Source organism: Vanellus vanellus, assembly GCF_965231255.1.
Source record: "Vanellus vanellus genome assembly, chromosome: 26".
In the NCBI taxonomy this organism is placed as follows: Eukaryota; Metazoa; Chordata; class Aves; order Charadriiformes; family Charadriidae; genus Vanellus; species Vanellus vanellus.
In genome coordinates this window covers 5,748,549-5,772,492 of record NC_138931.1, presented here as the reverse complement: position 1 = coordinate 5,772,492, position 23,944 = coordinate 5,748,549, and the positions used below count along the sequence as shown (strand labels likewise).

General features: G+C 46.3%; 1 protein-coding gene across 1 annotated transcript in view; it reads left to right on the top strand.

The window, feature by feature from the left end:
* AAK1 (AP2 associated kinase 1) overlaps window positions 1-23,944 on the top strand; it is an 81,525-nt gene that overhangs the window by 42,460 nt on the left and 15,121 nt on the right. The window contains exons 10-19 of the mRNA XM_082495831.1: window positions 568-647; window positions 2,126-2,280; window positions 2,390-2,676; window positions 3,507-3,716; window positions 6,615-6,844; window positions 7,492-7,649; window positions 8,048-8,164; window positions 9,967-10,062; window positions 21,588-21,689; window positions 23,380-23,481. Coding sequence (XP_082351957.1) covers window positions 568-647; window positions 2,126-2,280; window positions 2,390-2,676; window positions 3,507-3,716; window positions 6,615-6,844; window positions 7,492-7,649; window positions 8,048-8,164; window positions 9,967-10,062; window positions 21,588-21,689; window positions 23,380-23,481 — 1,537 coding nt within the window. The remainder of the gene's footprint in view (window positions 1-567; window positions 648-2,125; window positions 2,281-2,389; window positions 2,677-3,506; window positions 3,717-6,614; window positions 6,845-7,491; window positions 7,650-8,047; window positions 8,165-9,966; window positions 10,063-21,587; window positions 21,690-23,379; window positions 23,482-23,944) is intronic.

Genomic DNA, 23,944 nt, shown 5'->3' with positions numbered 1-23,944 from the left:
TCAGACCTTACACAGCCATCTGCCCCTTCTTAGTGTATCTTGATAGATTTCAAATGAAAAATAGAGCTGACAAGTATTTTTCATATGGTGTGGTGGACATCTCTGACATGACATTTTATTTTGTTGTTTCCAGGTAAGAGGAAACCTATTCCCCCCCCCCCCCCCCCCCCCCCCATGTTCAGGTGGTTATTTATGTTCTTTATGAAAAAGACATGGGTTTGGTACCATTGTGTGTGTATTATTTATAGCAGTATTAATAAGTATCGCTGCTATTGTCCCTAGGTTGTCTTAAAAATACCCAGGTTGTGCTATGAAGCTTCGTATTTAGATTCCACATGTAGTAAATGGTCAAAAAGCTGAACTGGTTTCTTCCCTGATAAAGACTCTCCCAAACTACTGTCTCCTCATGACATTGACATTGAGCGGTTTGTCCTGTGTCCAGCATGAGGAGTAGTTGCTTTGGGGATCCCCCAGTCTCCCCATTTCATTGTGATGCTTTTGAAAAATATTTCTGACTTTGTTTTCTGTCCTTAAAATACAAAATTTGGTGTGTTTTGGGATCTGCAGAATTCTCCAATCCCCGCTAAACTCCCAGATCCGGTTAAAGCGAGTGAAGCTGCTGCAAAGAAGAGTCAACCAAAGGCCAGGTAACCACATCTGCATTATGCTCTGCCCTCTCCCTTTTTATTATCTGTTGTCTTTCTGCTGTTTATTAGGAAAGGTGTTTGGTATATTTAGCTTGTGGGCTTACAGTTATACGTGGAGACAAACACTGCAGTCCTGAGGCTTCTGCTTCAACGACATAAATAACCATTGATCTGAAAGGCAGAAGATGCAGATATTAGGGGAAATTTTTCTGCAGGGGGAGGGTGTGTGACTGGGGCGATACTCAGCATGACTCAACAGCTGGGCTTTTTGTACTGGAGACATTGCTTGACAGCAGCACTTGAAGTTCGTGCGCTTAGATGAATCTACTGTGTCATCCATCCGGAGGCAGTACCCAGAGTACCTGAGAGCAAAGTCAGGAGGAAGACTGCAGTGGGCCTGGAATTGGCCCAAAGAACGCAAGTCTGCTGAGGAAACTGCACTGGGGACTAGTGCTGTTTGAGTTTCACCCTCGGCAGATGATAACCTGACCCAATAATTACTGTATGAAATTGCTGTGATTTCTGCGAGAGTCCTGTAATTTATTCGGGGGTGGGGGGAATGGGACACGAAAGCCCAAGCAGTCTCCATCTGAAAAGCCCAATTAGTGTGGAAACCACTGTACTGCTGTGGTTTTTCTCCTCTCCTGCAGCTGCTTGCTCTGCTTATGATACTATAATGGAGACTTGTAAATTCTGTAGGGCAAAACTTGTACCTTATTGTACTGCAAAGTGAGCAGTACGGCAGTGGGCACTCCAAAACCAGCAGTTTTCTTCAGACTCTGAAATAGGGCATCTCTCCTCCTGCCTGTCAGTCCCAGGAGTCTGCTTTGTTTGTTTAAATAATTGAGTGCAGTTACCCTCACGTAAGTAGAACAACTTGATATCTAACAAGCAAATGTACCCACAGAAGGGCAGGGTGGTGTCTCGCTTCTTGGCTCTGTTGCTGTGCATTTTTGGAGCTCGGTAAATATTGAGTAGAGGTCAGAAGAGGTCCAATGACCTGAGTCTGGGGTCGATGTACTAAAGTTAAGGAACTTGTAAAGATGGCAATTTAGACAATTCTGCCCAAAGGTACCAGCTGCTCTTAAGCTAATTTGTTATGTCCTTCATCTGCTCATCCAGATCTCTAAGTGGATTTAAACAATATGTTGTAGCAAATATTTGAATGAGTTGAGTGATTTTGACAAGTTCCAGCTGTCCAACAGGAGAACATGCCACAATTGGCAAAGAAGTCAAAATGATAGCGTTGGATTAATTGTTGTGAATGCATCCGTTAAGTTTTATTGTGCTTGCAGTTTTCTGGAAAGAGTCGGGGTGTGTGTCTGGATGCCCGCAAGTGTTTCGCCCTTATCAGTCATGTACTGCTGAAGTATGGATGAGTTTTTAAACCCTTACCGTGTGTTGCGTGCGCCAACTGTCAGGCTATCAAAGCCTGTGCTCTCACTGCTCTTCCTTTTATTCCTCCCCTTATTTTATAGGCTGACAGATCCCATCCCTACGACAGAAACTTCCATAGCACCTCGCCAGAGACCTAAAGCAGGCCAGACACAACCCAACCCTGGAATTTTACCCATTCAGCCAGCCCTGACACCTAGGAAGAGACCCACAGCTCAAGCAACCATTCAGCCACAAGGTGAAACGATGTTCCCTATGCGGTGCCTTCCTGCTGGGTGCTGTTGTACCGCAGGGCTGTGGTGCACGTTGGTCTAATGGATCTGTATTATTATTTTTTGTCCTACCAGTTGCAGGACCTGCTGCCCTGGGTGGTGCTCAGCCTTCGCTCCCTGCCAGCGTCCCCCAGCAAAAAGCAGCACCTCAACAGACCCCGGCACAGCCACAAGCCAAGCAGGCGCCAGCTGCGCAGCAGACCTCGCAGGCGCAGCCCCAGGTCCCTTCTACTCAGCCACAAGCCACACCTCAGCATCAACAGCAGCTTTTCTTGAAGCAGCAGCTTCTGCAACAGCAGCAGCAGCAGCAACAGCAACAGGCTGCGTATTACCAGCAGCAGCAGATGATGCAAGCTCAGCAGGTAGGTGTGTGACCATGTTTGTTGCGCGCTTCCTGTGCTAGAGGCCTGCAAGGCTGTATCGTTGCATTTATGGCAAGTTCCCTGATTTTTAGGACGATACGTGCCATTTTTAAGCATTTTTCTAATGCGTCTCCAGTTCTCTAGCAAGACTTTGCTATGCAAGGCTGGCGTTTTTAACTGTCAGTGTGGCAGACCTTGAGATAGTTTTGTCAAGTACAAACATAACATAAGCAGTGCCGGTTAAGGTTTTACAGCTCCAAGTGTTTCAGGGTCTTGGGGTCAACGCTCAACTGATGAGCAGAGGGGTACAGTTTCTCTTCTGCTGTTTGTGATACCAGAAGCCTGGTGTGCCTCTTCAGTGGTGAGACCCAGGTCTGTGTGTGCGGTAGGCTGCGGTGACAGGGAGGCCTGTGAACACATGATGTGTTAGACGGGATGTGTCTAGGTGACAGACTTGCGTGCTTAACTGAGGTGTTTATACCAGCACAGATCTCTGCTAAAGCATATTTAACAGTGGAAGCAAAGGGACAGTAGTTCTTCCTATGCTGGGGAAAGGTTTAGAATTGCTAAAAATGGAGAAAGGAGTTTGGGACCATGGGAGAGTCTGTGCCGTGGGAGCTCCGTGCAGGCAGGTGTAACACAGAAAGGATGTAATGTTAGACCAGAAAGCTGTTTTCCACCTCGCCTTTGCAGATGGTCTCCAGGCCATCGCAGCCCGGTGCTGATTTGCCACTTGCTGTAACTGTTCCCATGGCTGGCCCTGAGTTCTGGTGGTGGTACCCCAGTTCCCAACTGCACAGCAAGCAGCTCAACAACTGATTGTTTCCCAGTTCCCTGTGATGCAGCAAGGAGCGCCAGCACAGCAGCAGCTGATGCAGAACTATTACCAGCAGCAGCAACAGCAGCAGCAGATGATGGCCCAGCAGGCAGCGATGCAGCAGAAGACGGCAGCAGCAGTTCAGCAAAAGCAGCAAGTCCCGGCACCATCGCAGCCGCCCCAGGCCCAGCAAAGTGCAGCCCAGCCAGCGCCGCCGCAGGAGGTAAGAGTGGCAAGAGCCTTGCAGGAAGGAGCGGGGCAGCAGGATTTGAAGTTGTGGCAAGTGCTCTCCAGGTCCTTTATGCCAGGAGTATCCCAGGGGGGCAGTTGGCTTTTCAGACCCACGGAGCCCAGGTTCCCCAGAGCCTGCTGGCCCCTAGTGCTTTATTACTGAGTCGCAGATGTCAGCACTAACCTTGCTGCCCCGGAGACACGTGCAGTTGTTTGGACTGCTCTTTCCAACGGGTTGCTGTACTCTGGTGTTGTGCTCTGGTTCCATAGAAAGAAGATGAGTAGGTGATGAGTTGAAAGCAGATAAGAAGATATAAGTAGCTGCTTAATGCAGCTTCTCTCTATCCCTCTCCTGTCATGCTGCCTTAGAAGACATGTGATCAACTCTTTTAAAACTTATTTGTACTTAATGCATCAGGATGGGCACCAGGCAACAGAACTTCTTCATGATGCTGCTTGTTTGGAAAACTTCTGTCTCATAGTCGGGGCTCTGATGCAGAGGAAGGTGCAAGCAGCCTTCCTAGTTGTTTCTTTAATGAATACTATGGGAAGGGAACTCTTCGAAGCACCATATCTAAAAATAAATAAGTAAATAAATCATCCACTTCACTAATCATCTGAACGTGCGTCCAAAATAAATGCTCTTTACTTAATGGAAAATATGGCTGTCTGCAACAGGGAAATAGCCAGCTGTCTGCGGCGCTAAATGTGGGGAAGCTGTGCCAGAGGGCAGGATCCCCGTTGCCAGAGTGTCACTGCAGTACATATGGGAAGAAGCTGTGCCTTTTGCTTTCGTTCCTGTACAATCCCATCCACTCTCGCTTGTGTGTTGGGAATACAAAGGGATTTCCCTAACTCTACTTGCGTGCTGGAAAGAAAGCACGTGCAGGCACCAGGCAAGGGGAGGCTGCCCGTTATTTTGCTGTGCCGGGTTGCACATGTGCAAAGCAAACGGTATCTGGTAACAAACCACTTCAGGTACGCAATATTTGAGTCCAACTAAGGGTCAATTTGCGCTTGCTTGTTCGTGAGGTGCTAGTCATTCAGGACATAATTAATCTCGTGAACATGCTTCCTTTCAAGTGACATCAGGAATTAATTTGACTAATAAACTCCATAAGCCAGTGACCTGAGCAGTGCTGGGGAAGCATTGTTTGCTTTACTCTCTGATGTGTCTCAAGGCTCCGTCATATTCACCCCCTTCGCTTTAATATTAATTTTCAGCACTAAGCTGGTTGTTAGGGTAGGTGACAAGCTTGGAGCTGTTGTGTTCCTGGTCTTGTTATCTATTTGCTGAATGACCTGGGGCAGGTCAGCTTATTGAAATTGGTGGGAGGTTATCAGTCCATGCAGACAGGTCTTGGATGATGCCCACTATTGCCCTGTTCCTTTTAGAGGAGAAATGCCTGAAATGTAGTATTGAAGTGCATCTCTAAAGAGCTTTGCTGTGATTCACTAGCACAAAAACAGTCTTAATTTTATTAAATCAGCTGGATTGAAAATTAGCCTTATCCCCCCAGAAGGCTGATCAGAATGGACGCGTCTGGACACTTTTCCACTCCTGCAGCAGTCAGGAGGGGAAAAGCAGTCGTTGGCTCATTTAGAAAAGATAGTGAGACATGGTCTCTGCAGAGCAGAGTCTCTGAGCAGAAGATACCAAGCCAGGACCCGTCAAAACATTTTTGCGTTGCAAGACTTCAGCTTAATAAGCTCCGCATTCATTTCTGTGGAGATTTCGGCACTGCCCTTTTATTTCTCAGCATCAAATGTACTGTTCTGCAGTGACCTATATAGCGAGACGTAAGGTGGGTGCATCAGAAGCAGTCAGGTCAGCTTGCTGCTCAGCCGCAGTGAATTAGCCTGCCTGAAAATGCCAGATGAAAAGCAAGACGGCTAACCACTTGTTTGCCTTGCCCCACTGTAGTTAAGCACCACACTGGGGATGTAACTCTCTTCTCATTGCCCTCTTAGGTCTTTCCAAGCGTTTCCTCTGTCTTCCTTGGTTGAAAATGGCCTGGGATGATACAGGGCGGGGAACAGGGAGCTAGTGCCCAGGCAAGGGAGGTGACAGGCACAGCTTTCTGCTCTTTCCATCCTGGTTTTCCTACTTTAAATCCAACCATGATATCTCACTGACAGACAGATTTTGGGGGAAAAAAAAAAATAAATCACATAATTGGAAGTCATGCTGTTGTTTATCACTACAAAACAGTATTTCAAATATTTATGGGTTTGTGAGCTTAACACAAGACTGAGGTAATAAGATCAGAAGTTTCCAAAGGGTTTGTAGCGGGGCTATCTTGGCTTACACCTAAACCAAACGTGCCTGTTTTTCTCCTCTAGATTCTAATGACAAATGTTGCTCCTTTGGTCCTTGCACTTCCCCCCCAAAGAACCCCCCCAAAGAAAGCTGCTTGCACAAGATTTCTGCAGAAGACTTATACTCTTTTAGGGATTTGACCCCAATCACACATTATCTGCTGGAAGAAGCGCTGCTCTTCACCTTACCCCACTCCACGTGTCCTTATGACAAGACTCCTGCACACTAGGATCTGGTTCCTTTTTTTTACCTCTGCCCTGGATCTCAGCCTCTTTACCCATGAGCAAGTCTCTGAGACCAGCTAGCCTTTCATGACGAGCGCTAATAGGGGCTTTGCCTCTAGAGCTGCGCCACAGAAAGGTGAGAAAGTCTCCGCTTGTGCGTTTGTACTAATCCTGAAATACAGCAAATTCTCCCACCCCCAATTCGTTTGTTTGTTTGTTTGTTTTTTTCCCATCCAGACTATCCCCAGTCCATGACTTGAAGGTCAGATTCTCCGGCATACAGCTGTTTTTTTTATCATGATTGTTGTTCACGAGCAAGGACGTACCATTTTACTTTCTCTCCTAGATGCAGGCACAAATGAGGCAACAGCAAAAACCTCAAACCACTCCCCCCGCAGCGGTGCAAGGGCAGAAGCTGGGCTCTCTCACCCCTCCGTCCTCCCCCAAGACGCAGCGTGCAGGACACAGGAGGATTCTGAGCGACGTGACCCACAGTGCGGTTTTTGGGGTTCCGGCCAGCAAGTCTACCCAGCTCCTACAGGCAGCGGCTGCTGAGGCCAGTCTCAACAAGTCCAAGTAGGTGGCTGCTCGCTTGGTGTCACAGGGCGCAGAGGGAGGAGGGTGTAGATGAGGCTCGTCGGAGGTTTCCTAGGTGAAGCTCTGAGAGGAAGGTAGGCAGCAAACTCTGAGGTCAAAATGAGTCTTTGCCTTCCCAAGACCACAGTTTAGGGCTTGGCAGAAAGTTGCTGAAAAAACTTCCCCATGGGCAAAGTCCTCCTGAGCGCTTCCGTGCTCCCCAAAAGCTAAGCGAGCAGGGCCTTCCTCTGGATTACAAAAGCTGGTGTCTTTTCAGTTGTTCCACCAGTAGCCCTGGTGCGTGCTTCATGCTTGCTGCTCAGCTTCAGCACGTCACCAGGAGTCCTTGCTAGGTCACTTTTACAGTGTCTGCAGGCAGGAAGCCTCCACATGGGCATTGCAGAAAATTGTTTCAAATGGGATGTTTACGATGCTCCTTTCAGTCCCTGACACTAGAATGCTCAACCAGGTTATGAGTAGCTAAGGCTGACCGGTCTCAGCTTTCTGAGCATGCGAGTGCAATAACTTGTTCTGTTTTAAGTAGGAATTAATTGTAATGCAGTAGCTTGGACCAGCTCATAGTGCTGGCCAGAGGATTTCAGATGGGTTATTAACGACTGTTGTTTGGTTGGGATGATCACATCCAGATCTGCTTCCACCACACCCTCGGGTTCCCCAAGGACCTCACAGCAGAATGTCTATAACCCGCCCGATGTCTCCGCGTGGAATCCCTTCGATGATGATAACTTCTCCAAGCTCACAGCTGAGGAGCTGCTGAACAAGGACTTTGCAAAGCTAGGTGACGGTAGGTTCATGGAGATGGTTTGATGCCAGCCTGCTCTCAAAACGGAAGATGGCATATGGAATGATGATGCTTTTGGTCAGATGCTGCTGGGGTGCTCCCATATTATCATGGTCCTCTGTGCCTGTAAGAGCTAAATCCTTCCAATTTTCCCTTCTCAGTCCCTGTCCTCTTTGCTGAGCAATTGCAATTAAATGAGCATGATCCTCAAAGGTACTAACTGCTTTTAAAGTGGCTTTGGTCAGTTGGTTGTAGAAGCTACAGTTTAAACTCAGCTTCATCTGCAAGTTACAATTTGCAGGAAGAGGCTTACGTCACATTCAGAAATAGTGTCCTAAAAATCTAGGTAAGCGACCTTCAGAATGGAAGTTTTTCCCCTAAATCTATGTCTGGCATTTCAGGGAAAGCTCCAGAAAAGATGGGCAGTTCCACAGAGAACTTGATTCCGGGTTTCCAGCCGGCTTCGTCTGCAGCCCAAGCAGATGCATTCGGTGGCTCTTCCTTCACTGCTGGATCGGGTGAGTTTGTGAATACATCCTAGAGGGCGATGCCCTGGACAGCACTGCAGAAAAATGGCAACTCTTTGTCATAGCCTCTTTAAAAGGAAGATAAAGCTGATATAAATTGAGCTGAGCCTTGACTCTGAGAACTGTAGGGTAGGGTTGCTCCTTCAGTAAAGAAGGGAAGGCAGGAATAGCACATGTACCTGTCACAGTTGGGTAGTGGAGACAGGAGGCACTGTCTGTAGGCAGAGGTGAGGCTTTTGGTGAGGGAAGAAACTAATTGAGCCCCTTAAGTTCACAAGAAAGCTTCTTAACGTGTTGGAAGTTCCATGCAGCTCATAATTAGAAGTAACACGTAGCGTGCAATAAGGGAGTTGGACTCGGAGACGTTGGTCAGACATGCTGGAGGATATTCCTTGCCTGCAGTTGTTAGGCTGCGTGAAGGAGGAGAGGGGGATAATGTCTCTGCTGCCCAATGAGGAGAACATCAGACAGGAGAGAGCAGGGAAAATCCTCAGAGGACAGCACAGTTAGTCCTTATAATTGACATGTTAAATAGTGAAGGCAAGAAGTTTTGCACTGGGTCCAGAGGTCAGGAGACCTGGCTGGTCTGAGGAGCTGTTCTGCAGAGGCCTCTGCACGTGTGACCTTGTCTGGTGTCTCCTTTGGTGCTGGGGTACCAAGGTTTTGCCGTGGGCAGCCTCTTCTATGCTGAAAAAGCTTGGGGAGTGCTGCTGCTTGTTTCTAGTTCTTCAGCCTTGGTTCTCGCTGAATGCAGCAGAGACCTGCCAAACTCAGTATTGGAAAACTGCTTCCAGGGCCCTAAATGCAAGTAATCCTCTCCCCCGTCTTACGCAGCCGTTGTTACCGGTGACAAATGCAACTGTTTGGTGCTTCCTCACCAAAGTGCACCAACCCTTGGTGCGAGGAGTCCTGGGAAGAGATTGAAGAATGCTTTGTGAGGCAAGAAGTGACAAATCCATTTATGCTTATTTCTATTTATGAAAAGAGATTTAGAGGAGCTTATAACTGAGCTGGGTATTGTTGGCTCTACCTGAGAATTAAGCAGTTGAAGTCCATGACGCAAGAGTGCTCTAGGATGTCGCGTTCTGAGTTTGTCCAGCTGTTCAGTGCCCTGTGAACAGTTTATGATGTTCCATCAGCCTTTGTGGAGTAATGTTGAGTAGCAGCAGCTACAGATTCAGCTGTAACGAACCTTCTGCAAAGCCTGAGAAGCATCTGTGTGTTCTGGGCTTTTTGGACGCTGTAGCACATTGGATTCTTTTAGCAGTTGTCTTTAAAATGTGCCCCTTGACTCTCCTGTCCTGTGATTTGGCATAGGAAGGTGTCTAGGAAATTCGGTGCTGGCGCTGGGTTGGGCACTTTTAGCCCTTCTCTTTCTCTTTGCCTGTAGCTATGAGCCTGTCTCAGCTGGTCTGATGCAAGATGCTGTATCTTTTATTTCAGACAAAGAGGCCCAACGTGGGGGCTGGCCTGCTGTGTGCCCTTTGTTCAGACATTTCACCTTTTGTGCCGCTGTAAAGCGAGATAATAGTACTTCCTTTCAAGGAATGTTTTGAGATCTGTGGGTTAAATTGTCTTGGAGAGCTACATGGTAATACTTGGGTGTTGTTTTTTTTTTTCTTTTCACTACCAACGTAAACTTGTTCTGAGTGCGTTCGTGTGTGTGGTGTTCTTGTCAGGCCCTTGCTTGGGCTCTGTAATATTGAGCTGTGCCTGTGCTGAGATTTCACTCGATGCTTTCTGCTTTTCTCTCTTCTCTGTTTCACTCTGCCTTTTCTCTCCCTGGTTACCAGCTGAAAAAACGAAAGACATTCTGAGTCTGGACACTAGCCCTCCTCTTCTGACTGTGCCTGATCCTTTCATTCCTCTCCCGTTATCCGACACGCCAGGTAACTGGAGGGGGGCAAGTTCCTGTTTGTTTTGTACTCTTAATCTTCCAGTTCTATTTCTAGGCACACCTGCAATGGTGCTGGGCGCTGACAAGCTCCGCTGAACTCAGCGGTAGCAATGATGTGTAGCGCTTTCTGCCGGGGAACGTCTGCGTGGTGGTGGGAGCGGTGCTGAGCACGACAGCCCTTAGTTTTCGTGGCAGACTCTGGGGTTGTCAGATTGTTTCTAATGCCAACAGTGTTGGTGTCTTTAAAGGTTCAGTGTTCAAAGCCAAAATAATCACTAAGTAATCACCTGTTCTGACCTAAGCCATTTTCAAATTGGTCTCCAACTTTGAAATTGTAGTTTTTAGTGTTGTTCATATTTCTTTCCCCTAAGAGTCGGTGTTTCTTTGGCTTCCAACGTCTATTGCGAATGTATACTTCATGTGAAGCACAAGTTAACATGTAACCTTTTCTGGTTTGGCAAAATTTTCTGGTGCAGTTGGTAGCTATTTCCGTTTGCTTTGCGGTACTACTTAAAAACCTTTCCTGTGTGCACATTTCTGACTGCAGCAGCCAACACTTTTTAGCACAAGATTATGTAAGTGCTTAGGAGCTTATTTGCAAATCAGTGGGATTTGGAATATAGGAATGTTTTTATCTTGGAGTTTCTCTGAGCCCTCTGGCAAATGTGTGTGACAGGTCCCTTCTTGTCAGCTAGCCCCAGAGAACAAGTACTTCTTACAGCTCTCACCCTTGTCCTCAGCTCAAGCTGTGGATCACTGGTGGTTTGACAGTAGAGGACCCAAACTTTGAAACGTTGTGCTTGTAAAGATGGCATCTCTCCATGGAAAGTTAAGCAATTCAGGGAAAAAAAAAATTATCTATTTTTTTCCATAAGCGTGTGGGACTTTCTTCCTTCTGGTTGATGCTCAAAGAGCACGAGAAATGTGTTTTCGTTCAAAAAGGATTTTACTCATGAACGCTGCAGTTTGAGAAAGGAAGCGGAACTTAGAGGCTTTCTCCCCTGTGTGAGCGCTTGCCGGGAGCTGAACTGCCCAGCTATAATTCGAAAAGAACCTACAGAAGGCAGATGACTACATGTTTTTTCCCCCTGAAAATGCTATAGGAAGGGTTGGTTTTCCTGACTTGAAGTCTGTCAACCCTGGCTGCTATTTAATTCTCTGCCAGCATGCTCGATGCGTGTAGTTGCACACCAAGATGGTGGTTTTCCTTATTGCCTACCGCATTTTGATACAGCACAACCAGAAGAAGCAACAGTCGCAGCCTTAGCTGTGGGACATTTCGAATTCTTTACAGTACAGAAACCACTACGGAGAAATTGCCTTTCAACCCCGCCCTTGGGCACAAATTAGCGGAGCAGCAGTTGTCTGCAGGTTTTGTGGTGCCAGATTGTTCGTCCCACAAATCTGTCCCTGACTGGTTGCGTATCTTTGCAGGCAGGTGCTAAACCTTCTTTCGCTAATCTCTCTGCCTGTGTGTGTCTGGTCCTGTTGAGTTCAGTGGATCCCCCTCCTTGGGGGCAAAGCGGGGGGCAGGGGTGTGCAGGAGATGCGGCTTTGTTGTCTTTGCAGGAACCTGCAGGAGACCATCTCTGATTTAGGATTTGGGGTTTTTTTTACATAAAATTTGAGCCCATGGATGTCTTCAGGGACGAGAGCTACGAACTTATCCTTAGCTTGGAAAACAGAGGGGGGTTGTCCGTGCATGTAAATTCAGTCAGAAAAGATAAAAATCCTGAATTTGGACTCTGATTTTCAATCTGTGTGTCTGTCACGCAGAACAGGGTCATCTTTGTTTTATTATGTCTGCATTACCTGTGCAGAAACTTCCCCACAGCAAGTAGAGAGATCTTGGATGGGAGGGATGTGCTGGCTTGCATGGGAAAGGTGTTCTTTTAGGTGTGCCCCTCGGGTCAGCAGAGCTGGGTTTGACTTTAGTCTCTTCGTATATTGGCATCTCCAGTTGCACGCATCCAAGCTGCCTTCGCTTTGTGCAGAAGCAGCTGACTTTCCTTGAATGCTTGTTAAATATTTGCTTTCTCTTTGGAATACTTTTATTTCTGAGAAGAACCTTGATGGTGAATCTCATTGCTTTGAAAACATTTTACGTCTGTCTTTTGATAGACTGGGAGCACGCGGAGCCCTTTCAGGAGGAAGAGCGTGAGCCTTTACCTCGTGGTTACAAGAGCGGGGTTGTTCAGGGAGGCTTTCAGTAGAGGCATAAGTGAGGCTTTGATTTGGTATTTTGCCTGTTTGTCATACAGAGCCAGTTTTGTCGGCTCTCTGCACTCTAAACCTGTGGCAGCTGAGGATCTGGCTGAGAGCTCAGCTGCTTTTTTTGCTTAAGCTGCAGACTTGCTCCTTGTGCTGGCACCTGAGGGTGCAGGTGGCATCACATGACTGTTGGCTGGAGACCTCCTTGAGCTTTCCCACCTTTCCTCTGTATGCTCAGAAGGACAGATGAACCTTTCCATCACAGATTCCCGAGAAACGAGGAAATGATGCTTAACAGATGACAAATAGCCATAGGGTGCATCCCCAGACAGCCTAAATATGTTCAAATGGAGGATCCTGCTGCTGTGGAGCTACAGCCAACAGATGTGGCTTTATGTACAACTGCTGGCTTGTAAGATTAGTGAGATCATAGAATAGTTTAGGTTGGAAGGGACCTTGAAGATCATCCAGTTCCAACCCCCCTGCCATAGGCAGGGACACCTCCCACCAGCCCAGGTTGCCCAAGGCCATGTCCAGCCTGGCCTTGAACACCTCCAGGGATGGGGCCTCAACAACCTCTCTGGGCAACCTGTGCCAGTGCCTTACCACCCTCAAAGTGAAAAAATTCTTCCTAATGTTTAATCTAAACCTGCCCTCTTCCAGTTTGAAGCCGTTCCCCCTCATCCTATCGCTACATACCCCAGTAAAAAGTCCTTCCCCAGCTCTCCTGTAGCCCCTTTAGGGACTGGAAGGCTGCAAAAATATCTCCCTGGAGCCTTCTCTTCTCCAGGCTGAACAAGCCCAACTCTCTCAGCCTCTCATATAAGAGGTGCTCCAGCCCTCGGATCATCTTCATGGCCTCCTCTGGACCCTCTCCAACAGGTGCATGTCCTCATGTTGGGGGCTCCAGAGCTGGATGCAGTATTCCAGGTGGGGTCTCACGAGAGTGGAGTAAAGGGGCAGAATCACGTCCTTTGACCTGTTGGCCGCACTTCTCATGCAGCCCAGGATATGGTACGCGTTTGGTTCTGTGTAGTCATTTAAATGTGTATGGTAAAGACAAACCTTGGGCAGCAAGTTCGGGCAGGCTGTCCTGTTTGCGTGGATCATGGCGCTGGAGATGCCCAATATCATAGAGGAGGTTGTCTTTTGTTTGTTGTGGGTAATGAGCTTCTCAGTAAGTGCTTCTAGAGAAGAGGTAACAGCACCCTATAGAAGGCAGAAATGCCAGCTCTGGACAATAATCAAGTGGAAGTAGAATGGTTTTCAGTATATTCCTCCTTCTCCGATGCGTAATAGCTGCAATTCTTAATGGAATTGTAACTAGTAAGAGGAGCTGGCATGAGGGATGTAAAAATATGGCAAAACATCTGTTAAAATAAGGGAGAATTAAATATTCATGCTGAAAACATTTTTCCTTGTGCATGTGTAGGAAAGCGAGCCAAGTTCTTCTTAATAAGCTTATTGCAGGCTTCACTGCTGATTAATCATAATGGAGTATTTCATCAGAATAGTAATTTTTCTGCTACGTGTGGCTACTAAATGTCCATCAGTGTGAATTTAGCTTGTACGAGCATGGGAGGCTAAATTTTGCACAGGGTATTCTGGAGACCTCAAATTAAACTGAGTTATGAAGCTTCAAGGCATATCTTTCCCTTTGTCATTGAGGCTTCGCTCTGTGAATAGTCCCAAGTCTGGAGTTTTTATGCCCGTTACGTACAGTAGGTTTTGTTTCTTTTGACTTCACTTCTGTTGGCATGAACAGACTTTGGACTCCATCCTCAAAACCTGCTTTGCAGAAGTATTTAATGGGAGGTTTGACCCAGAGCATGGGAATACTTCTGCTTTAGCCCAAGTCCCTTATTAACTGCTGAATTAGAAATGCGCTCTTCAGACATCCGTTAATGTCAGGAAAAGTTTTAGATATATCTTCTTTACTCCAGCCACATCTGCTCAGGTAAACAAGTTTTTGAGTAAGTGAAGGGTGGACCCAGTGAAATGCCCTCTGAGATACTGGCAAAAATACTCCTTTCCAATTGTTTGAGGGCTGGTTTTTTTTGGGGGGTGGGGGTGGGAGGGGATTGTCTCCTTGCTCCAGTTCCAGATAAATGTTCTTCTCCCAGGTACCCGGTGCTATCAGCAGTCCTGACTTATTCTCTCCGCTCTGCAGAAGAGAGAGATGAGGTGGTGGGTGTGGGTCCTTGGCAGCAGAGCGAGCAAGAAGTTGTTGAGCAGCAGCACTGAGGTGCGAGAGCTGAGAAGGAGAAGCTCTGCTCTTCTCTGGGTGGAGGACAAACTCCCCCGTGCCGCGGATTGCACCGCACTGATTCATGTGCGGGCTGAGCCCGTGTGTGTGCAGGGCGGTGGTGCTGGTGGCGTCTCCGCATCGGTACCGAGTACAATGCTCTCTTTGCGCAATGAGTCAATCTTTTCTACCCTCTTTCAAAAGAGGATGGGTCGTTCTTTGTGAATTTACACAACTATTTACTCCCTGTGATAATTCGGCATCTTCGCTGCAGCTGAGAGACAAATGTGTCTTTAGTGGAGTTAGTTATTTGTTTGAAGAACAGCAACACCAAGCGGCCTCTGCGACATTGTCTTGGCCGTAAAGGAAGGTGAGATAAGAGCAATTCCATGGCCGGCACAGCTAAGTAAACATGCAGATGTAGCTGGGGAAGGAAACGCGGGCCAAGAAAGCACGCCTGTGCCATCTGGGCACACGCTGGATTCTCATCTGTGATGAAAAGGCAAACAGCGTTGCTTATTAAAGAGTCATTGTCATGTTGGAGTTCTCTGAAGCTTTTAAAGAGCACTTCAAGGGTTATTTTTGCCTATTTCCTTCAAATACTCAGGGACCTGTGTGTTTCCACATTAGCCCAGGAGGATGCTTATCAGGGCTAAGGAAGTAGATATCTTGCAGTGCAATTTCAGAACAAAATGTGTCCACACCCTTGGCCTGTTTCTAGAACTATCAAAAACGCGTGGCCCGGATGACTTTTCCTGCTCAAAACATAATTGGCTTCAAAAATAGGAGTTTTAAGCAAAACTGGATTTTTCTCACTGTGTTCTCATGCGCGGCCTTCAGGACGTGGGGTTCCAGGCTTTCTCTGCAGCGTGCGAAAGCAGCCTCGTGAGCTGGAGGTAAGTTTCAGGCTATCGCAACGTCTGGAGAACTGAAAATGGGAAAGAACGGTGAAGTGTTGAGATCAGATTGCTGAAACTGGCAGTTTCTTGCACCTGGAAGCACGAGCTAGGACTCAAATCTGTGACATCCCTGTCAAAACACACCAGTTCAGCCGCTTTAGCAGGGCTGCAATTGCTAATGTAGGAGGGCTATTCTATATTTTGGCACAAAATGCTTGCTGAAATGGTTTTAATGAGCGTAATTCTCCCTACCCCAGGCCCAGAAATTCAGAGAAGATAACCTATGCCCACCTATGTCAGCGTGTTTATAACAACTGTAAAAGAAAAACTGTATTTCTAATAAGAACTTGTATTTGTAGCAAGATTTGAGATACAGTAATTGCAGACTTGCACAAACACGTATTGATGTGTACTGACGATTTGAGTTCACATCTTGAGTTGGGAAAATGCAAAAGGGGAACTAGTAACTCGACAAACTAATTGCCGTGTTATTAACAGAGTACAGTATGGTGTTTTGATGCTCTGGAGCAACAAAGCCAATGGACCACTGGAATCACAGTTAAATGAGAGTACATAGTATCTCGTGGTGGTTCCATCTGGGTTTTGAGTTTGATCTGAAGCAGTATTAGTTGACAAATACTTGAGATCTTGAAAGTTAAACTAAAATTGTTTGATTTTGATCTCTCAAGGAGCCACTGTTAAATGTTGTCCTACTATTCTCCATGGTGTTTACAGTGTTGTGTGCATGTGTATTTAAAGCATGCCAATTGCTATGGGTTTTTTCTTTTCATTGTGCTACATAAGAAACAATTCCATTTGACAGAAACTCCATTGGGAAAATGAAAGTCCGGTGCCTTCCCTTGATTAGTCAAAGTCCTCTGTTGCTGAATAATGTGCAGGGCTTCCTTTAATCTTTAATACTTGATTAATCAATAGGCAGAATTCTTCCTGAGTGACTAATCTATACCTGCCCTCCCACTCGCAGCGCAGTTGACTTGGCAGGATTTTTACAACCTTGTCTTTCTTTCTCAGTTGACATCCGAAGAAAAGAACTCTGCTGTGTGCTCTATTGAATTGTCTTTCTTTTTGCTATTCCTCCGCAGTACACGAGTGAGTAACGTTCTTTCTGTGTGCGGTGCCTGGCTGGTGGACTTCTTTGGCTTTGAGATGTTGCATCTTGATTGTTTGGTGTGTTACCAACGAATGTCGGATTTTTGCCCTCTGTTCCTTTTAACTCGCAAGTTTCTTAGGAGTCTCTTTATTCTTTCTAATAGTCTGCTCTAACTAAAACCCCCATTTGCCTCCTTTGTCTCTTGAGTTATATTTTTTTTTTTTTTCATAATCTGAGTCCTTCTTAAAGTGCTTTCTGCATATACTCTGTCGCTTAACCGGTATATCGCCAAGTATAAACGCAGCATGCCAGCCTGTAATCTCTGGCGGTGGTGGTGTTGCAGATGCAAAGCCTGTGCAAATTGACTAATTGTAAATCTCAAAAATTAGATTTGTGCATGTGTTAGAAAAGAAGGGATCTGAAGACAAAAGGTCAAAACTTTCTCACTGGATTGTCCAAAGCTGTGCTCCTCAACCTACGCATGACTGATCTTGCTTTCTTGTCCCCTGATGTACATCCATACTTGATTCTGCTGATGCTAAATGGCGTTACTTCCTTCTTATGTTGGTGCAAATCAGAGGAAAGGCTCTTGCTCTCATTCCAGGTGGAAGTGATTTGGTTTTCCAGTCTCTGAAGCTACCAACGCCTGCCATTTGGGGATGCCTCTGCGGGCTGTTAGCTCGAGGCTTCTTCCTTTGCTTTTTCTGCGACACATTTTGCTTACTCTATGATAGGAAACAATCGGTTATTTCTTACTGTGAGGAACTGGGAACTTAGGAAGAAGGTGAAACATTAGTCTAAAGGCTGCAATATGTGGCTGGGTTTTAGGTCTGGAAAGGGTTGATCGGGCACTTTTTAATCCTCCCTGCGTGATTTTAAGCTTAGGCACCTTCTTAAGACTTGCTAATACGTCTCACTCAGCCAGCATCCCTACTAGCTGCTGCAGTGCCAGAGCAAAGCTGCTGCCATCCTGTCAGGCCTGAGAACGGGCAAAGTAGAAAACCCGACAGAAACTGAAATATCAATGATCAGATCATTGAACCTGAATCAAGCTTACTTTCCCTGTGACCTGGAAAGCATCTGGCAGATTTTCGGCAGGCTGTCGGGAAAAGGATGCCTCCAAGAGGCAACCTCACGTTGGGAGCAGAGTTACCGATTAAAGCACATGTTTCCCAGCTGGAGTTTGATAAAAGCCATTCCTGAGAGCCCTTCAGGAGCTGTATGGTATAAAATATCTTTGCGTTGGGTTACATTTTCTTAACTTTCTTTATCTTCGGGCTTGTCCGTATGCCTACATGTGAATAATCTGGATGTGTCTGTTGGGTTTGAGGTAGAAGGACCTCTGATACTATAAAATCCTGAATTTAACCACATGGTGATTGATATGCCAGAACGTGTTTTGTCCTGTCACGTTCCAGGCTGAGCTCTGTAAATGCACAAAATCAGTTGCAATGGGCCCTGAAACTGCAGCATAGAATTGTTTGTATTTGTTTACTTATTTCTTGTTCCATTGCTGCATAACTGATCTTCTTTGCCATCGTGACCGCTTGTAAAACGCAGCTTGTGATTGCGTGGCCACGTGCCCGGAGAGTCAAAAGAAACTGGAACTGTAGTGGCAAAACATCCCTCTTGGTTTTCCTCCAGTAGAAGGTTTTTGCAAAGGGGGTGGCAGATGGGAGAGGGTGTTGCAGAGAAGTCCATACCCGAGGCCGTACCCTTCATCTCTTCTGTAAATGGCAGATACATCCTGCGTGCTGTTTGCTTTATTGGTGGAGTCTGTTCTGCAGCAGATGCTCACTTCATATATGCGTGACTTGGAACGGTCGTGTTTGTACAGATAACAGAAACAAGACTAGTTATCCCGGTTTTTCCTCTTCTTGCACTGCTGTATTTCTCACTCATTCAAATCAGTTAGCATTACTGGCTTCTCAGCTGGGACTTTGCTCGCAGGTGAGGCAGCTTTTTTCCTGGAAATTCAAACTAAACTTCTGCTGGAGAATTCCCTTGGGGGCAGGACCCAAAATGCGGTATTATTTTCTTTCTAGGTTTGCATATAGTTAAACTGCAGCAGCCTAACGTTCCTGCACAGGGAAACAGTCCAGTGTGCAGAAGATGCCCTCGAGTTACTGCTTTGATCCCTGGAGCAGAGGCTTAGGAGCTGGGTTTATTTGCCACTGCAGAGGCATGGAGTGTTTTTGGACTTGAATGTCTGATGTGGGTTCAGACAAGCTTCCTTTAGCACACGTGTGTTGTGTTACGGGGACCAAACCGAACTCTTGCAGAGAAGGTATTCCTGCTGACTAACGCAGAGCTGTGGGTTTGGCTGGGCTGTCACTAACTCTTCCATTGCTCCTAGTTGAATGTGAATTTCCCCACCATGTAGAGCGACTGCTGTTCCTTTACTTTATCTCATTCCTGCAGGTTAGTACAAGATGCAACACAAAACAGAAACCAGGGAAATAAGCTGCTGAGCCTCAAAATAGACTGAGGCGTCTCATTTTTGTTACTTTTGGTATCTCCTTTCCCATTCATCCTGACACCTTCTTGTTTGTGTTGAACTCCTCAGCCTCACTCAAAAGGGAGAAAGTTCCTTTTAATCATGCCATACAGATGCAGTGGCTACCTGTAACGGCGTTGGCGGGTCAGCACCAGCAGTGAAGGGAACAAGAAAGGAGATCTCGTGAGACAAGTAACAAAATAAGACGAAGAACCACCGACAGTCTAAAGCTTTGCATAAAACCAGTTGAGCCCAGGGAACAGGAGGGAAAACTAACATGTAGGGAGAACACCACCATGTGTTTTCTTATAATAGAAAATAGCGTGTTTAAAAAGTGTGGCTGAGCTCAATAGGCAACTTTCTGGTACTCAACCAAGGGGCAGATCTGCTGTGTTAAATGGGAAATCTGCGGTATTGGAAAAGGAGGAAACTGTTTGGAAAGGTAAGGTTGAAGGAGGTGCACTTCAAGCAGCAAGACACTTGGAAGTGGGGTCATAACAGGAATGATTACTGTATATATGGGTTTGAAGGTAAAGGTTGACGCAAGTGCCTTGCTAAGAGCTGGGCGTTGGCAGACGGCATTCTGTAAGAGTCTGCTTGGAAAGGAGTGTCTTCGGCCTGAACCTCTAAGATGGGAATGCATTCACAATGTACGTACGTGTCACTTTGTAGCTTACTTCATCTCAAAGTAGGAGCCAAACCCAATCTGAAACAATCAACTCTGAGACAATCCATAATTTCTCCCACAGTTGTGACCTAGCTGTCTGGATTCATGGATTTAAAACACTGTTTTAGGCAGCTGTACGCTGGGTGGATACCTGATATCTCACCACTTCCCTTCCAGGAAAAGGAATTGAGCATGTTCCCCGGCATCTTGGCCCCAAGTCTCTCGCCTGTGTTGTGTTATGTTTTCCCAACATGCCATCATCAGTTCCATCCTCCTTAGCCCCCTTTTGAGAGCATTAATGCCTCTTTATGTTGCCGAGCCCCTGCTCCCAACCTCTCCGTTCATCCAAGGGAAAAAAAGCCTCTTGGTGCAGTGAGAAGCCAAGGAGGACACCTCTGCAGCCGGGGCACCTTTGCTTTGGTGACCTTCAAAACTGAGTATTCCTTGTAGAGGTGGGAAGGTTTCAAGTACATTCAAGGCTGCTGTTCCCATCAGGTTTTTTCTTTCAGTTGACCTTCTTCAGGCCTTCAATGATATAACAGCTGCTTCTTGGGTTGCTTTTTAGGTTGCCTTCCCCTCCTGGTTGCTTTAGTGGGTTGGCTTGTGAAGTTTTTCATGGGGAGTAGAATTTGTCCTGCTTTGAATAAGTAGTTTGAAAGCTGCTGGGCTATTTTATTATTTAGAAAGGGCAATAAAAAAGATTGATATTATTACCATGTATGTAACAGCGCAACTTAAGCTTTTCTTTGGCTTTCTCAGCGTGGTCTGTCTTTTATACAGCAGTGTTCCAGAGCCTGTGCTTTTGTGCAGTCACGGGCACATTTTCTTTGGCTAATAAATAACACCAGGCTTTACACTCAAGACATAAAATATAGATGTAAATATTTTGTGAAGGTGTAACTGTGGCAGGGGCACAGCTCATTCCAATGTTAGATTATAAATGCAGCCGTTTCAACCAGTTGAAACGGCCGTATTTGCCCGTTTGGAGCAAATTTTATCAGTGCTTCTGCTGAAGGTGATTACTTCTACCAAGTCCTGAAAATGTTATTTATCTTCTTGTTCTGGGAAGTCGAACCCTGGTGAAAGCTAAATAATTAAGCTCATTATTGAAAACCTGGTTAGTATGATTGCGAAATCACTAATCCACCAGATTAATAATTGAGATTAATTTTTTGCCCAGGCTATCTAAATTTCTTTGTGTGAAGGATAATAGGAACCACAGGAGTTCTACTGCTGTGAATGGCATGTCGGATTTGAAACCTGATAGTTGAAATAATTAATGGGTAACTAGACAGCTGTTTAACCCAAGGGCTGGTTCAGATGTCTGGCACCAGAGTGTCTCAATGATTTCTGGTTTTGCTTAAGCTCTGAAGGGCTGTAATATTCCATTCTTGAGCAAATTAATAGGTATTGTGTACCTAGCTCTAGCATTCCTGCGCTTCTGATCATCTCTTCTGTTTCGTCTCATTATACAAAGACTAACAAAGACCTCCCCAGCATAGGAAGGTGAGAGGGGAAAAACCTGCGGATTTTCTTTTCTTTTCAAATTTGACCGTCAGTGGGTCACACTAAGCTTTTGTGCTTTGGGTAGGGGAGAAAGAACTGCGTGCTATTTTACAGTGGCTCCTCAGCGAGAGCAGCACCCGGTGGGTGAGGGTGTCCTCAGTTGTCTTAGATGACCACGGCCAGCTGGTGAAGAGCTGCCCTCGAATATCTCTAACTGATAGTGTTACACAAAATTGCACAGATGCTCTTCTGAGGCTGACACACTGGACTATGAACCACTAAACTGAGTACCTGATTAACGTTCTCTTTTCTTGTATTTTTTTTTTTTTTGCTTTTGCTTTTTTCTGTTGCCTTCCCTCCTTCTTTTCCCACTTAACCCAGAAAAACTGATTGAGGGACTCAAATCTCCTGAGACTGCGCTTCTGCTCCCTGATATCCTGCCTCTCGCTGACCCCTTCGGTAGCACGTCAGACGCTGTGAATGGTAAAAATAAACTCAGGGCGCCTCCTCCCTCTGTCTTACATGGCACGTCTTGTCCTGCATGATAACTCTGTGTGTTTACCCCCACTGGGCTCTCAAAACACCCGCTGATGTTGGTGAAACGTGGTGCGATAGGAAGTTATGGATTATGCTGAGACAGATCTGCTATTTCCCTGTAAGACTGGCATCTGAACAGCGAAGACTTGGTATTTGCATTTAAATTCTAGACTTAAAGATTTGGCATGATAGCATGGCATGGTTGTGCCTTGCATATTCTTCTGGTCTTGGTAGAAGAAAGTGAATTGTCTACTGAAGGAGAAGATTGAAAAAAAAAATCCCTCTGTTTCTGCTGAAGACTTCCTGTGAAACCATGGTCCAGGCACTGAGCCTGTCTGTCTCTCTGTCCTCCCTCAGCAGGATAAGGACAGTGTTGCCCCTGACCTGGGGCACGTGCTGCAAATGAATGTGCTAAGCTGCCTTGAGCCCGGATGCAACACGCTCCAGGCAGTATAAAGATTTTTGGGGTGTTGTAGAATTGTATTTGGTCTACTTGCCAAATGTACTAAAGACTAATAATTGCAGGCGGCAGTTAGTTGCAATCAGCTGCTTTTGTGGCTCTGGGTCCCAGCCAGGGTCCCCTGGGTCGCAACCTTGTAGCTTTGAATAGAAAGGTAGGAAATGACTCACCTTAATAGAAAGGCTTTTTTTCTCCCTTTTGCAATTTTTGGCAGTTGTCTGAATACTTTTAGATAATGATCCTGCAAATCACAGACACACACACACACACACACACACTGTTATGCAAACAAAAATATTCATGAATCTCTCTTAGGCTGACCAGTTAGACCATCTCTGGTCCTAGCATTTGAGTGCATCCTTATTCTTTAACTTCTTAGTCATTACCTTGACGTTGGTCCTTGAGGAAGAGACCCAGACAAGACCCAAGACTGGCTGGTATGACAGTGACATGTCTCTTCCCCTCCCCTTTGTGGTTTCTATTAAAATAAATCTTTCTATCCAGCCTTTGTAAACATCTCCTTTTGTATCTACGGAATGGACATCAACATTAGACCATACTGGGGACTGGTGTTTTCAATAAGACGTTGAGTTCCAAAACTTTATCGCTTCTCCCCAGGGTCTGCAGTCTTTGCTCCACTGGGCACTCAAAATGGAAAAAAGATCGCAGGTCTTGGCTTTTTACATGCTTAACTGGGCATATGTGAAGGGCTCCACAGTAGGTGTGTTAATGATCTGTTACTTCTAATGCAGGGGGACTCTTTAAAGGTCAGTGTTTTCCTTTTGCTGGGAAAAGGACCTTGCAAAAGCCTATAGCTGTTTGCCCGGCGCCAGGCCTTCTGCTCAGCTGCAGGGCAGGCGTTACGCTCCCGTTCCACCCTCTGGGTATTTCAAATTGGGCTTGCACAAATTAAAAGAAATAACAAAAAACAAACAAACCCCAACCCACCCACGGGAAAACTCCAACTCAACAACCACGGATGTGTTAACAGTCTTCTCTTGTGATTAAATTAACGTTGGTCTAACTTCAGCCTCTTGTTGCTGCCAGTGTAGCTGACACCTATTAAAGGGTCACTAAAGGATTCAGACAACTGCCGCCTTAGTTCCTACTTGTGCTGTGTCTTGCGAACTAACCTCTGGCTTCTTCTCTGCTCTGGTATTTTGCGCATTTGGAAAGGAAAACCTGACGTAGCCGTTGAGAGTCTCATACCGGGCCTCGAGGCTCCGTTGCCCCAACGCCTTGTGTCGCAGACCGAGTCGGTCGCCTCCAACAGAACAGGTTGGTGAGGCAGGAGGGTGTTGGGGGGACAGGGACGCATCGTACCGGCGTGGGGCTCTGTAAATCCAAAAGCACTGTCTGCTTGAACATAAGCATCTCTGCTGCTTTGCCCACCAGTGTAAACTGGGCTTGCTTGTGTGTCTTGTGAGTGGATGCTGCATGGTTCCTTGAAGGTCAGTGTTATTGCACGGTGTTCCTTCAGCCCACCCTTTCAGACCCGTAGGTGCCAGAGCGTTGCTCCGATGAAGTGCTTTTGAAATCTGGAGCAGTCATGGATTTTTGTCTGTCCCATTGGGGCATGGGAGTAAGCAATTGAATGCTCGATCTGGCCACTTTCCCAGCGGGCAGACTCAATCTCTTTTCAGAGGTCTCTGGCGAAATGGGCAGTGCGCTTCGTTTCGCCAGAGAGTCCCTGCAACGCTCTCTCCCTCCCCATGCTCCCCTTCGCTCCCCCTACTACAAC